Source organism: Clarias gariepinus, chromosome 28, assembly GCF_024256425.1.
Source record: "Clarias gariepinus isolate MV-2021 ecotype Netherlands chromosome 28, CGAR_prim_01v2, whole genome shotgun sequence".
NCBI lineage: Eukaryota > Metazoa > Chordata > Actinopteri > Siluriformes > Clariidae > Clarias > Clarias gariepinus.
In genome coordinates this window covers 12,775,533-12,791,404 of record NC_071127.1, presented here as the reverse complement: position 1 = coordinate 12,791,404, position 15,872 = coordinate 12,775,533, and the positions used below count along the sequence as shown (strand labels likewise).

Genomic DNA, 15,872 nt, shown 5'->3' with positions numbered 1-15,872 from the left:
AGAGAAACATACAGGGCCACTTCCCCCCCTCTGTAGCTCTTCCTCTCGCCGCTCCGTCTCTCCACGCTGTGCCATATGGTTACTGTATCATCCAGGCGGGAGGGGTGCTATCAAAGATGCAACTTGTGTTCTCACTCTTTCTTACTCTTTCTCTCCTGTCTCTACATCTTCTCTCTCTCTCTCTCTCTCTCTCTCTCTCTCTCTCTTTCCCTCTCATCTAATTTTAGTGCTTTTCCTCAAAGGAGCCTTTAATGACAAATACCATATGGCTGTGGGAACAGGGGCTTTTATAAATGCACAGAACTCAGCTGCAACAATGTGCATTAGAGGCGTTTTTTTTTTTCTTTCCTTTTTTTCCTTTTTCCTTTGGTAGCTTTCCTTTTTTTTTTTCATTAGGCTAATGTCATCTAATGACCCCCCCACCCCTTCTGCATTTGGTTTGGGGAGAAGGGCTTACTGGAAGGGCAACATGCACCAGTGTAATGATGTAATCCGGAGTCTGCACCAGCTGACTGCTGTTGTTGTTGGTGTATGATTTGTCTAAGATGTTGCGACCGATAAGCAGATGTTAGCACCGGCCAGAATTATATGTATAATATGTACTCTCTCGGCATTATTGCTAACAGCAAACAAAGAGAATTTCAAAGACATTTATTCTTTTTTGTGTGTGTGTGGGTGGAAAGATGTTACAAATCAGTAGCCTGGGACATTCATATATATTTTCAAAAAATAAGTTTTCACAAAACAACCAAATATTGTATACCAAAGTATATAGGTTTATATGAAATGTGCATGAGCTCGATGCAGTGTTGTTCGCTCTGAACCCCACCGCCATCAGCTTTTACTTTTTCCGAAAAATATAATTATCCTGTTAGAACAACATGCTGTCATGCAAAAATAAAGATGCTAGCCAGATGCTAATGCGATGTTTAGAGCGATCAGCACAGCTCATAGTTAAAACATTGTCCAATTAAAACCAAATGCGCTTCCATATGAGTTTATAAACTTGATTAAGGTCTGCATTAACATCCTTACTTTTTTTTTTTCTTTCTTTTTAATTATGTTAACTCGCATTATGAGTTAAGTTTCCAGGCCTACAGCAAATGCGCAAGATTTAAATGTAAGAAATACATTCTTACATTTAAACTTTATTGTATTTTAATGCTAGACACCGAAATCCGGAATAACATCAAGAATATGTAGCATGGTCTATTTGTAGTGGGCGTCTCAAATTTTCTCCGTGGTGTCTCTGACTGCTACTGTATAAAGCAAGGAAGGTAAAAGAAAAAAGAAGAACAGCAAAAGTAGACGTAATGTTGGTCTCATGCTGTAATGCCTGTGCTGTTTCCAGATGAAACACTTCTCCTACCCTAAAAATGCTTTTCCGCACCACTTTGAAATGGTAAACCGCCCAAAAAGGGTCTTTTTGGACAAAGCCAGGTAACCTCTCAGCAATCAGCGCTGAAAGAGACAGGAAGGAAATGAGAGATGATGTTGCTTTGAAGAAGACGCTTTCCACATCGACTGCGATTTCGCATGCCCCCATGACAGGCAGCGGGCAGACTGAAAGCACTAATGCATGGTTTGAGTCACAAAGTACCAAAGCAGTGCCTTTTTTTTTTTTTTTTTTTTTTTACCTCCAAAGAGCTTCCCCACAATCACTGTAATGGGTAAACAATGCTTGTAAAAAAAAAAAAAAAAAAAAAACCGGAATGTGGCCAAGTGCATTGTGATGTTTGGTCTTTGTCTGACTAATGCAAGTCTTTGTCCAAACAGCGAGCGCTAACCGCTATCTCCCCCTGCAGGCGAACTTGCCGTTACTGCAGCGGGAGCTTCTGCACTGTGCACGCCTGGCCAAGCAGAACCCAGCGCAGTACTTGGCCCAGCACGAGCAGCTGCTACTCGACACCAGCGTCACGTCTCCCGTCGACTCGTCCGAGCTGTTGATGGACGTCAACGAGAACGGCAAGAGGAGGACGCCGGACAGGTGAGCCTGAAGAAGACAGGAACAGAAATAGTTTCGCAACTGTCGTTTCGAAAGAAGAACTGAAGTAGATTTTTTTTTTGTCATTCAAGTGAGACTACAGTAAAGATATACTAATGTTGATTTCTTTTCAAAATGATTCAGTTTAAAGTAGGAAAAAGGTGAAAGTCAGGTTAATTCCTGTTATCTCTTATTCTTGCGTCAGGATAAAAAAAAACTGAACAATACACTTAAGATTAGCACTTTGCTGGCGGTATTGTTAGCCTCCATTTAATCTTGCACTACAGGGTTTCTTTATTACTCTATTCACTAAGGAGAAGAGTCTGAGATAAACACAGCTGGAGAATATGGAAAGTTTATACATCATGGAGCTGTCTGTACTTATTACAATGGAGCGTCAGTACAATGGATTCGATAGCTCTACAACACACAAAGTACACTTTAAATCTGCATTATGCATGCACACAGTTCTGTGCAAAAGTCTTGAGTCATCCCTAATTTCTTCATCTTATATTCAATTCGATTAAAATGTAGATTATTAAATTGAAGAAATAGGAACAGGCTGCAAAGTACATGAAGTTAAAACAAAAAAAGAAATGTAACCACCTCAGCGGCGACCTCATTTCCCCTCTCGTCTGTTCCACCAGCCTGATCATCTGCCATGAAGCCAGTTTGTCACTGGTTCATGCCTCAGTGTGTGGCTTAACCAACATTTCTGTTGGTTTAATTCCTTTAAAACAGGTCAGGTTCAGGGACTGTACTGAAAAAGAGAGACAAAACCTTGCCAGAAATGAAAGCCAGAAAGCTTGCAGAACCATTTCCTAAGACTACATAAAAAAATCCAAGAAAGTCTGGCTCTCCGGAAGCAAAATATAAAGAAATGAAGGGTGGCTCAAAACTTTTGCACAGTACTGTATGTGTATATATAAATGTACATGTATGTTATAACAAGAATTAGTTTGTTTAGTGTTCCAATAAATTAAAGCCGGCTATAAATAGTTATAGTATGGAGTGTTAATTAATTAAAATAAATTTGTCCCTGATTTTACAATGTGTGGGTTTTTTAGTCCGAAGATAGTCCTAACACTTCGTCCACAAAATAACTAAATAAATGAATAAATGGATAAAAGAGCAAACAAACATACAACAAACATATGTACTGTAACATAAATACATATATGAATACATATATTTTTTTTATGAAAAAAAACCCAGGTCTAATGCTGATCGCTTCAAGTCCTCGAGGATCCTTTACTGTTTTATTCTGTAATACCTCCATGTTTGAGGGAGATCTAACGGCCGGCGATCAGAGCCTAAGGGAGCAGCCGATAACACGTACAGATGAAGCCGAGCTCCCATCCCGCTGGCTAAGCGCTTCTGTTTCTGCTTAGCTCGGCACGCAGCGCCTCGCCTTAACATGAGGAGCGCGGGAAGAAAACGTAACGGTGGAATGTGAATGGGCTTCACAATGCTCTTAATCACATGGGTTAACTCTTTCTGATTAATTTCCAAAAGGTCAGAGAGAATCTTGTGGTGGATTTGATGTCTTTAGTGGATTTGATGTCATCCAGTGGAAATGCATAACAAATTCAAATAAAAAATTATATAATTTTCCCACCCTTAATGCACGTATCTTTGATGTTAAGATGGTACATTTTAGTATAAGTACTATATATATTATACTGTAAGCATTTTTACTTAAAGATGGTAACAAAGTGGACCTTTAAGTATAATTAAAGGCATGTAATTGATGTGCACTTCCCAAAAAAAATGGTTTGCTAAAAAAGACAGTCAAGGTCCCGAAATATAAACTAAAAAAACCATACAAGACAGGTAGAAGAGCATTTCTTAAGGTGTAAAACATACTTAGGTAAAGGCAGATGGACTGAGACGGATGAGCATTAGGTGTCCAGAAAAGTGTCTTGTTAGGACACAGGAACTGTCAAAGTTGCTGAGAGAGGGGACACACACAGAAAAGCAAACATTGTCTATCCTGATTAGCAGAGTTCAAGGTTTCTCCATTTATCCAATGAGTTTGTCTAGACCGGTGGTTCTCAACCTGGAAGAGCATCAGCCCTGTAAATCTTTAGTGTTCCCCCACAGGTCTATCAATTCATAAAAGGCTGTTAATTAGCTGATTAGTTAAATCAGGTGTGCTGGGAGCTGAGAAAACACTAAAATGTTACAGGGCAGGTGGTCAGGGTTGAGAACGCCTGCTCTGGACAGCACCAGTCATTTATTTCAGTCTGTCTCTAATCAGACCTGCCTCCATTATTTCCTCCTTCCAGAACCAAAGAGAACGGCTTTGAGAGGGAGCCCCCGCACCCAGAGCACCCGAGCAAGCGGCCGTGCACCATTAGTCCCGGTCAGCGTTTCAGCCCCTCCAATGGACTTTCGTACCAGCCCAACGGCCTTCCTCACACCGCCCCACCGCCCCCGGGCCACTACCGGCTCGACGAGATGGCAGTCGGCCACCATTACAGAGACTCGTATCGCCACACTAACCACCGTGAGATCCGCGAGCGTCCACGGCCCATCGGTATGTGAAGGAGACAGGGGGGTTATGGGAAACCCTAATTCCAACAGGAATAGCTAATAATATATAATAACTCTACAGTAAATCTAGCTAATGTGGTTTTAGACTTCATTGTGGGGTGAGGAGAACTACTCGTCAGAAAAATACCTTAAAAATTTGATCTAGTTTTCTTTTTTTGTAAAGAAAATTGAATGTGAATCAGGTAAGCTGCATCCAAAACAGGAGGTAAAGATGGGCTAAAAATACACGAGCACACTGCTCTGTGATGTATAAATGAGATATATTTGAGCCTGGCAGGCCTAATTCCACCCAGAGAGAGCCTGTGCCCACAGGCAGTGCTGTAGAGGGTGGTGAGGAATGAAAGTGCGTGGCAGGAGGGAAGCATGGAAGTGATGAAGAACATGTGCGCGCGGCTGTGAGAGATGGTGTGTGTCATGGCGGGGCTGAGTGATAGCTCGAAAGCAGACTAGAGCTCTGCTGTAAGGGAATCGTAGCACGAAGAATAACGAGTGCAGGCGGCCCTTTCTGGCTCTAATCCCTCTGTGCTCTTTTCTCTCGCAGGGATGCACGGCAGCACGCGTCAGGAAGAGGTCATCGATCACAGACTCACAGACAGAGAATGGGCCGAGGAGTGGAAGCACCTTGACCATGTAAGAAAAGTAATAACAATTTCTATTACTACTACAACGTTGTTGTGTATTTGTTAGTCTGTGTGGGTGTGTCTGTGTGTTTGTGTGTGTGATCAGGAATTTGATAGATTTGATCAAATTTTACATTTCATTAACTCAAAGATTCCTAAAATGAGTAATATTATTGAATGATATTAATAATAATAATAATAATTAATATAGGAAAAATACACAAAATGAAATGTAATCTAGTCTCTAATGATGCTGTGTGTCTTTCAGCTTAAGGGGTGAAGACACAGTACACATGTTAAGATGTTTCTTTAGGTTTTACAATATGTCCAAGTGCTTTGGACATATTGTACGGGAAAAATGACAATCTGAATGTGTGTGTGTGTGTGTGTGGGTGTGTGTGTGAGATAGAGAGTTGTGTATGTCTGTTATAATGTTATAATGCTAATTAGTTTCACAAACATTCCACAATATTAAATGTACCTATAAAAGGATGAAGTATACATTTGTTAATTAATACAAATGATAGTCAGATAATACTAATATTCTTAATGTTCTTATAATGAAAGTCTACGGTGAAATGTCTACAGTCCAAAGAAATGACAAAATTGTCTAGAGCTTGGGTGTTTAGGTGTGTATGAAACTGTCCCTGGTAATTTAGATTCTCTCACAGCAATGAGATAAACGTTTATGATATGAAAATGTAAAATAAAAATAGATGGACCGATGCTAAAAGTAGCCTAGTACAGATTGAGCTTTTTTTTTTTTTTGTAATGTTCATTGTTAATTGCATGTCCTCATGGTTATGTATTGTAACCCCAATGTATGTATGTGTGTTCCGCAGCTGCTTAACTGCATCATGGACATGGTGGAGAAGACGCGGCGCTCGCTCACCGTTCTCCGGCGATGTCAAGAGGCTGACCGCGAGGAGCTCAACTACTGGATCCGGCGCTACAGCGACGCCGAGGATCTGAAGAAGAGCTCCAGCAGCAGCAGCAGTAGCCAGTCGAGACAGCAGAGCCCCGCAGGACAGGACAGCAACCCTGCAGGTATCAGCTGAACTTCCCAATGGAAAATATACTGTAGTACCAGTCCAAAGTTGGGCACAAGTTTGGATTTCTTTTCTACATTCCAGTACAAAACTGGAACACATACAGCATTAGGTCATTTTAATTTTCAGGTCAATTGAAATGTTCTGGAATAGTTCTTGCAAGAACAGTACTCAAGTCAAGTTGCAAAACTCATCAAACTGTCTCTTAGGAAGACTCTGCTGCAGAGAAGTCACCAGTTACCTTAGAAATCACTAAGGTACCTCAGATTATAGGCGTTATGAAGGCTTTACAGAGCATAAGTAGCAGAAACATCTTAATATTAACTTCAAAGAAGTTTACTGCATATTTTTCATGTAAAAAAGCTATAAAAATCTGAAAAGTATTAGAAGGTGTGTCCAAACTTTTGACTCGTACTGTAGTTTCAAACAGTACGCAAAAGATCCCCCCCCCCCAACCCCCCAAGTATACAAAGTACAATTAATAGTAGACCATGTTCTCCTTTCTGCTCGTCAGAGGTTCATCGGGAGGTGCTCCACAGACCTGTATCTGGCTACGTTCCCGAGGAGCTCTGGAAGAAAGCAGGTGAGCGGCTTAAATATTCACTCCCTCTACATAATTCCACCCATGATCATCGAGCAAACAATCAGACAGCGTTGAACTACCTGTGCTATTATGCGTACAGGAGATACTGCCAGCTTTACCTCTCCCTGAGGTTTCACTTCATCAGAGTGTCAGTTGAAAAAAAAAAAGAAAAGAAGTGTAATTAAAAAGCTTTGTTTAAGGTGTAGGTGATGTGCTTTTGATCCAAGACAGATGATGGATACTGTAATGGAAAAGCTTATTTAAAGGCAGCTGTTAAAGCAGCTGGCAGCAATATGATGTTTTTGTTTTTTTTGTTTTTTCAGGAGAGTGCTGTTGAGTTCTCAAATGTAATTGGTCAGAAAATATTGATTTTTTTTTTTTCATAACAGCAGAGTCGATTGTGGTTTTGGTTGTACGTTGTAATTCAAATGACGGTTTTATATTACTGTGTAACAACCGATGCACAGGCAGGCCCATTATAAAACACTGATAAACATAATCATCATTATGGTTAATGTTTCTGTAAAGAAAGAAAGATTTAAGAAAGGAGTCTCGAGTGTAAGTGCTTTTTAACAGCTGGTAATTTTGCCAGTCTTCAGGACAGAGGACTTTGTTGTTTACAGTTTCTCAGGAACCTTATTTAACAGGATAAAACTTTAAAAAGGGTGTTCAAGTCAAAAGATAAACGAAGGCGTAAAACCGATTGACATTTACAGAAGAGAAAAGAGTACCGTAATTAGACTCTTAGCCACAGTAAAACATTTGAATGGTGCAAACCTTAAAATGTTCAAAAAAAAAAGGCCGTACGCCCGTGAATGACCCTTCAGACTGACATGGCTCGGAGCCCACTACAGTTCCTGGTCCTTAAATAATTTTGACTTGTCACCAAGACACATCTGTCTGTGGGAACTGTACACACAATCGTTCACCAACACCACTTGCACATTACAGGAACTCACTTGGGAGTTATTGTCACGTCCCCCGTACAGTCCTGCTTTCGGTCCAACCCGTTTTCACATGTTCGGGCCATTAAAGGAGTTCCTGGGAGGCTAGTGTTTAAGACATGAAGCAGGCAGTCCAGTCGTTGCCTGGCGTGCTGAGAAAACTTTCCACCTTGAGTGATCCATCAAATAAGTGCATCTGTGTAGCAGAGGATTATATAGAGAAATAAAGGTCTTTACTGTCGTACCTGCGTTCTGCAATTCTGTACAATTAAAAGTCCCGGTTTGACTTAAATGCTTATTGAGTCTATTTAAGGGAACTGAGGGCACAAGGTGGGGATGGGGTGTTATATCTATTTTATTCCCTGCTGACGTGTTTAGTTTGATTTCTGTTGCATTCTCAACACTGTTAATTCACATATGTTTGCGAAAAGAGTGCATTTTTCCAGAACTTCAACTCACAAACTGGAAGCTTAGTGTATCTGTGATTCTTTCAAAAATTGCTTTGATTCAGGTGAAACTAAATACCCGTTTGCAACTGAAAAAAAAAATTAATTTATTAAATAAAGAAGGATTAGTTATGTTTGTGAGAATCAATTTCATAAATGACACTAAAAGTGCACCAAAACACAGAAATATAAAACCTGATATACATTATAAACCATCAAATGTAAATTCTCTACATGCATATTCATAGAGATCAAACATGTACTGTATCTGCTGGAGATTATTTAATTACCAGTTCTTGTGTAAGAGGTGACTAGGTGTAGGCTGATCCTTTTGTTTTTCCATCAGCTCTTTACATGAATATTCATATCTCTTTCATGCAACATCCTGCCTTTTTTTTCTTTCTTTTTTCTATCCTGTACATCGTGGGCCTTTGGGAGCACAACTGAAATGCATAATTTAAATATAAATTGGCTGATTTGCATACACAATTAGACAAGCTGCAGCTTTGAATGTTGTAAACACTTAAAAAAAAAAGAATCTAGACCTGTCGCTCAGACGGGGTTTGGTGTCAAAAGTAATGAAGCAACAGTATCACAAAACATAGATAAAGTGTCAGTGTGCGTGTCAAGGAACGGCCCTGTGCTTCACCGGTGGAAAATCAGTCGATAGAAAGTCATTGAAGCTGTTGTGTGTTTGTAAGCAAAATAAAAACAGCTTAAACTTTGGGAATCACCAGGGAACGATATTATCTCGATTTTATAAATATCACGATTCAATATAGATTTTTTTTTTTCAGGTCTGGTTAAGATTCTATACAAACGTAAATAATTTGCTTCTACCACACAGGATGCTGTGCCGTGTGAATACTTTTGGGCACATTTACTTGTATGATTGTACAAAAACTGTAATGTTTTACCAGTTTAAATGCAAACATATTTAACCTTAAAAATGTATTTAAAACGTTGATTTGGAGTCAGTGTGGTGATACGTAAATTGCCAAAATACACAAAATAATTGCGATACATAACTGAATTTATTACTTTAGTAATTAATCCGCTTTTGTTTGTGGGTTTTTTTTGTGCATCAATCTAACATATCAAATAAATGATAAATGGTGACGATTTTGATTGACATTTTCTTCCTGGTACACACACAGGCATAAAACCATGAATAATCAAATGTAAAGAAATTCATACAGGGCAAAGCAAATCTGTACCTTGATTAACATTGTAAATCACAGCAAACGCTCAAATCTAGAGCCTCAGACTTTGCAGCGCCCTGAATACGTTATTTAATGTATTAGAACCAATATTCCCTGAAGAGATGATTTCCTCCTTTGGTGCAATGATCGCTCTGGGACGATTCTGAAAGATAACTGACTTCAAATAAAAAAAAAAAAAAAACAATGTTAGACCAGGTTTTATTTGATCTTATAATGTTAGTTTTGCCCTGAAATAGAAAGAAAATGTGTAAAGTGTTTTATAAGAAAAAACGCCATCCTATATAAAGTACATTAAATGTTTGGTACCTTTTTATTTTTATTTTCATATTTGTATTCCTTTACGGTAATAGACCTGAACAATACCCTAGTTAAAGCTAAATGAAAGCTAAAGATGGTCATCTCATTTAAAAAATAAATTGCTGATATTAGACAGCATATCGGTTTTTTCTTCTCCTTCAGTACCAGTTCTTACTCTTGTACTTTCAGTAGGTCACGATGGTAAAACAGCATTAAATACTTCCATGTGTCCTGCGTGACTTTTAAATGGACTGACTCCTTCACATCTGTTCCAGAAGAGGCCGTGAACGAGGTGAAGAGGCAGGCCATGTCTGAGCTACAGAAGGCCGTGGCCGAAGCTGAACGCAAGGCTCACGACATGATCAGCACCGAACGGGCCAAGATGGAGCGCACCGTGGCCGAGGCTAAGAGGCAGGCTGCCGAGGACGCGCTGTCCATCATCAACCAGCAGGAGGATTCGAGTGAGGTAATTATTGTTCGAAAATTATTGTTCCTTCTGTAAGTTCGTTACAGCTAAATCTGTTACAAAACCTGTTTTAAACCCACTAAAACCCACTAAGTGGCACTAAAATGATGTCAGAGGTGATTTATTACACTCCCAGGTATTGTTTAGAGGACATTCATATGTTTATGTCACATCTAAGGCATGTCCTGTCCTCCATGGCCCATTTGGATATACAAGGTGGTCCTGAGGTGATCGGGGTGAGACGGTGTTACGAAAGGAGCGCGCTGTCGTTGGGCACAGTGAGAGTTCAGTTCGTTTAATCAGTTAGTCGAGGGGAAAACGGCGCACACATCTGACTTTAATTGCGAGAGCCCTGTTTATGCACACGTCTCCCCGGAGAATTGCATCGGTAGCTCTAGCTTCCCGTTTCTGCTTCACGTTTAGAACTTTGTCCTAATTGCTCCTATTTAGTCCGAAGACAAAGAGGCCCTGGCGGTAACCTGAGACGCGCGGGGATTTCAACTTAACCTGTAGGAAATGTGTCTTTACATCCCGTCATGTAGAACAGGCTTGTATGTTGTCTAAACCTATCAATCATAGCGGAAACAGAAGCACGATAATGCCCTTTAATAGGTACTTCTGAAATAACATTATTATTATCATTATTATTTTGGTTTAGCCAATCAGGAGACATCTCTGCAAGTAGACAGGGCCTTTCTGCTACAGTGTAAAAGGAATAAAGTAATGGCAATACTATACTACAAATATTGACATAATTGTTTTGCTACAGTAGTAGTGTGATTAATTTATCTAGTGTAACATCATCCAGATCAAAGGTAGTGTGATGTGCCTTTATCTTATAAAATAATATATTTTATTCAGTTAAATTTTATTTGTATAGCGCTTTTAACAATTGTCATCCTATGCCCAGGTCTGATACAGCATGTGAGGAAATAATTTCACTGTGCTGAAATATCTCACAAGGAAATAAGTGTTTATTAGTACTGCTAATGACAGAAAGAAAAAATAAAACACATATTAAAGAGCATTATGTATATAATATATAATGCAATATTATATGCAAAATTCACCTTTTTATCATTTTAAAATGTTAAAACAAAAACATGAAAATTAATGTATAGGGGTTTTTTTTAATGAAGGAGCTTAAACAGGCCAGTTAGATTGTCGTCCTAATGTGACCTCATATAAATCCACCTCCCCTGACTCGCGTGGCTCAGCAGTAGCTCATTGACTTAGACACTGAAACACAGAAGACGAGTGAAATAAAAGGAGTTGGAGGAAATTCTGAGTATTTCAGCTATACAGTAGCATTAACACACACTTTCAGGAGCTCTGAGACCTGGGTTGATGAAGAAATAGTAAAATATGGGACCTTTAAATGTCACTATGGGACCTTTAAATGTCACTTAAATGTCAACATGGTAGCGCAAATCAATCCATCTTTAAAAATAAATATTTTTAATGTGTGTAAAAGAAGAGCTCGTAAGTTTTGTTAATTTAGTGACGCCATATGATTCCGTTACCTCTAAATCGGAGACAACACGCTCACACTTTATTAGAATTGTGCATAGGAATGAATGCACGCATTTATTTTCCACCTTTTCCTGTTGTTAAATGGAAATATCTAACTTTCCCTCCCTCTATCCCTCCCTCTAGAGCTGCTGGAACTGTGGACGCAAGGCAAGCGAGACATGCAGCGGGTGCAACACGGCGCGCTACTGCGGCTCCTTCTGCCAGCACAAGGACTGGGAGAAACACCACCATGTGTGCGGGCAGACGCTGCAGGCGCAGCAGCAGGGCGAGACGCCTAGCACCGCCAGCTCCTCGGGCACTCCCAGCAGCAGCGCTGGCAGCCCCGCAGACACCCCCTCGGCCGCTGCCACGCCACGCTCGGACACGCCTGGCACGCCGTCGGCATTAGAGCCCGTGCCGCGCTAGAGCCAAACCCATCACAGCCCCGCCAGGACTGTCTCACCTCACCTCGCTTACTCAAACATGCTAATTCTAACATGCTAACCGAGAAAAAGAGGACTAGTTCCACAGAGCGACCGCCCCAACCGGAGGTCCGTATCGGGTCATATTGACTTGCTATGACAGAGAACACAAAGATATTCTTTGTGTAAAATTCTCACCATCCTTTAATGCGCCCAATTGCAACTATAAGAATATTTTCTTTTGTTTTGTTTTTTGTGTTAAATGTTTCCTGTAAATAAGCAGAAAAAAAAGAGAGAAAGACCTCTGGATCAGCACATTAAACCTCCCGTTCGATTCGTTTGTTTGCTGTTTGTTTGTTTGTTTGTTTTGCCTGTTTTCAGCGCTTCTTCCGCGCCCCCTCCTCCTTTCCACTAGCTGGGATATGAAACTAGTTGACCTCAACAAAAGACACTTTACCAAATGACAAACCAAGGGATTACTCCATAGCTGTTGACGCAAAGACGCAAAAAAAAACAAGTGATTATACGAAAGACAGCGTTTCAATCAAAACAAACAAAAACATTACAGGACAAAAACACCAACAACAACAACATCAGGGCAGGACATTGTGGAGTAAAAGACGAATAGCATGTTACTGAACTCGGCAGACCTTCAGCACCGTGTGCAGATGCGCAGCAGATTGTGAAGGAACGCAGATGTTCCCTCCTTTTTTTTTCTCTTTTTTTTTTCCTTACACGTCTGCAAGACATTTGATGCTATCCAGGTCAGTGGTCTGAAAAATAAAAAGTCTGTTTTTTTTCGCGGGGAGAAATGTAAAGGCACGGAGGACCGAGCAGCTTGATGAGCGCAGCTTCATGATGAGCGCGCTGCGTCAGCTCCAAAAACAGGAAGTGAAGTCATCAGCCCACCCAAGCACGACCCTCAGTATGACAGCTGTGCTGGATGAAGGGTGGGGAAAAAAACAAAAAAAACAAACGGCACGTTCCTCCACTTCTGCCCAGCTTCTGCCAGCCCTACTTTCTTTCTGTTCTTTTTTTTTTTTCTTTTTTCCTCTTAGCTTTCATTGTGTTGAACATTTGTGTCCCATGCTGTCCTTGATGCTTATTTATTGTACATGTTGGAAAAAAATCGTGATCATGCATTCTTAAAAAAAAAAAAAAAAAACAAGCAAAAAAAGATTTAGGCCCATCCTTCTAGCTGGTGCAAAATGACATATTAAGCATATCGCGAGCTGCTTTCCTGTCTGTGAGTGTTTGTGGTAGTTCCTTAGTAGTTGTTTAACAAGAAGGAAAAAAAAAGAATCCAGTCGTCCTCAAAAAAGGAGACAAAAGCTAATCCCTCAGAGCTGCTGCTTCAGTCTAACGCCGACCTTTTCTGAGAACTAGCATGTTACACGGAATGCTAACATTAATGTTTTTGTACATGAGACGTACATACTTGTATTTGCACTGTCACGACGTTCCTTTCAGCATGCTTCTCCGTTTCCAAGTTTCTCAGTAGAGAACCTCGCGTCACTGACTCCGCAGTGCTTCTTTACCTACAGTAGCTGTGATCCTTATTTTCTTTAAGAAAAAAAAAGGGAAAAATTGTTTCCAGACCTGCTTCTTTTTTTCTTTTTTTTTTTCTTATCCTAAACGCGATAGCGGGAAACGTCATACCTTTTGCTTTGAATAGTTACGAACAGTGCATGCACATTACTGAATGTTGAAGTATATGTTCTTTTTTGTTCATTTTCTACAAAAAAGAGGAAAAACAAGTATTTAAAAAAAGGTAAAAAAAAAATAAAAAAAAACACACGCTAAGAATCTAACTTTCCAAATGCAGAAGTGTAAACAGACAGCTCTAACACTGCAAAGCACCAGGTTACACAGTATTACGAAAAAAAAAAAAAAGAATAAACATGGAAGACAGCCAAAGACCGACACGAAGGACCAAAACCTGATTTTATTCTATATGTAAATGTAACAAAAACAAAAAACAAACAAAAAAAAAAAACCACATCAAACACACCATCGATTCTTTTGTTTTATCCGAGAGTTCATTAGCGGAAACCTTTAACATTTTCCTGTCGAAAGCCAAGACCAGCCCTGCTCAGCCTGAACGGAGGACTAGCGAAGTCACGCTTGTGATCGCGCGACGAGATCGTGGATGCGACCTAATGAGCAATAATCGAGACAGTGGCACGAATCCGTTATATCAGATTTATAGCTAGCGAGGTTTTCCTTCAGCAGCCCCAAGCTTGCAATGCAGACTAATTCAACTAAAGCAGCACTTATTCATTTTATGCAGCACATTTCTCTATCAGCCAGGATCATACAGTAAAGCCATGCAATTTCATGACGATCAGTTTTAAGAGCGGGAAACCCATGGTGCTAAACATGAAACCCTCTTCCTCCTCTGTTTCTCCCTTTTTTTCTGAGCTGAAGCGATCCAAACTTTTAGTTCACAACCAAATTTTGTAATTTTTCTTTTTTTTTTTTAAACACATCCACTTAACAATATAGTCGGTGTAATCAAAAACAAACAAACAAGTACTGTGGAAGTCTTAATGAGTACCTATAAAGCTCCTTCTCTACTTCTGTACTTCTTCTAAAATATCTGTTTTGCTACAATTTTTTTTCCTCCGTGGCATAAAAAAAAAAAAAACGAGAAAAAAAAAAAATACCCTCACTCTACCTCTGACAGCACGTTACAAGCACCAGTCGCTGAGCAGACACTGGTCGAGTCAAACCAAATGGGCACGTGAGAACAGGACTAAAAAAAAAACGAAATAAATCCAAAGTTAAAAGCTCATACAGCTGCGAAACCATATCACTACTTGGTAACGATGCAGACCTCATTAAGAGAGAACTTAAAGAATAGAAGAAATATGCTAAAAAAAAATCTTTTTATGTTCATTTTTGCTCTAGGCCACTTGTCAGCGTCGTCTAGGTTCATGCTCTAAAACACGAGGCGTGCTCAACGTAAAGAAGGCTGGTCATTTTTTTTGCGCATGCCTGTCTTCGGATGATATATTAAGGGAGATACACGTGCGTTTTTCAATTTGTAAAGCGAATAAACGTCGAGCCTGAGCGAGTCGATGATTCGGGTGGGTAAGGGACGGGTGGGTTCGGGCACAAAGAAATGAAAACTTTTTATTGTGAAGAAAAGCTCAAATAAATGAAGGTTATTGTGCAATACTTAATTGAAACATGAACCACAGGTTAATGGTAGACTGACACTGGGGGTGTGTGCTCTCTCATCACACTGTTTCAGTACGTTGTTGAGCTTTGGAGTCTACTATGTCACAACTGTGGTTTCCTGTTTTTTTTTTTGTTTTTTTGTTTTTTCTCGGTTTCATTTGTTTTTCTTTTTTTATTATTATTTTTGGGGGCTATAATCAATGGTCTGTCAGTCTGTGAAACTTTGCAGTATGATTCTGGTATTGTCGTAATCTTTACTGTGTAATAAATATGTTAATACTAAGAACTCAAGGCTGTGCATTTGTCTCACTTCCCAAAACAGCTGTCGTGCTATAAATGAAAATTTGCACAGGTGATGCTAATAGGCTCCCTGTCTAGCAATAAACCAGTTAAACATCTATCTATCTATCTATCTATCTATCTATCTATCTATTTACGTATACTCAAACATCAGGGTGTTCATGTCAAACCAGGATTTGTGATCAATTTTAAGTAGTAAAAGTTTAGGAGTTCCTGGGAGGCAAGCATTTCCGACATGAAGCAGACAGTCCTAATCCTAATGCTAGTTGTAAACCGGAGGGCGTACA

At 39.8% G+C, this 15,872-nt stretch overlaps 1 protein-coding gene across 5 annotated transcripts in view; it reads left to right on the top strand.

Annotated features, from left to right (window-relative positions):
• The window catches only part of runx1t1 (RUNX1 partner transcriptional co-repressor 1), a 55,620-nt gene extending 40,049 nt beyond the window's left edge, over positions 1-15,571 (top strand). For 3 of the 5 annotated variants that reach the window (XM_053489854.1, XM_053489857.1, XM_053489858.1), the window contains 7 exons: positions 1,806-1,987; positions 4,273-4,523; positions 5,082-5,179; positions 6,003-6,207; positions 6,724-6,792; positions 9,978-10,168; positions 11,825-15,571. In XM_053489854.1, the coding sequence (XP_053345829.1) occupies positions 1,806-1,987; positions 4,273-4,523; positions 5,082-5,179; positions 6,003-6,207; positions 6,724-6,792; positions 9,978-10,168; positions 11,825-12,106 (1,278 nt within the window). In that variant the 3' untranslated portion in view covers positions 12,107-15,571. The remainder of the gene's footprint in view (positions 1-1,805; positions 1,988-4,272; positions 4,524-5,081; positions 5,180-6,002; positions 6,208-6,723; positions 6,793-9,977; positions 10,169-11,824) is intronic. The other 2 variants (XM_053489856.1, XM_053489855.1) reach the window with 2 other exon arrangements.
• Positions 15,572-15,872: the final 301 nt, after the last annotated feature.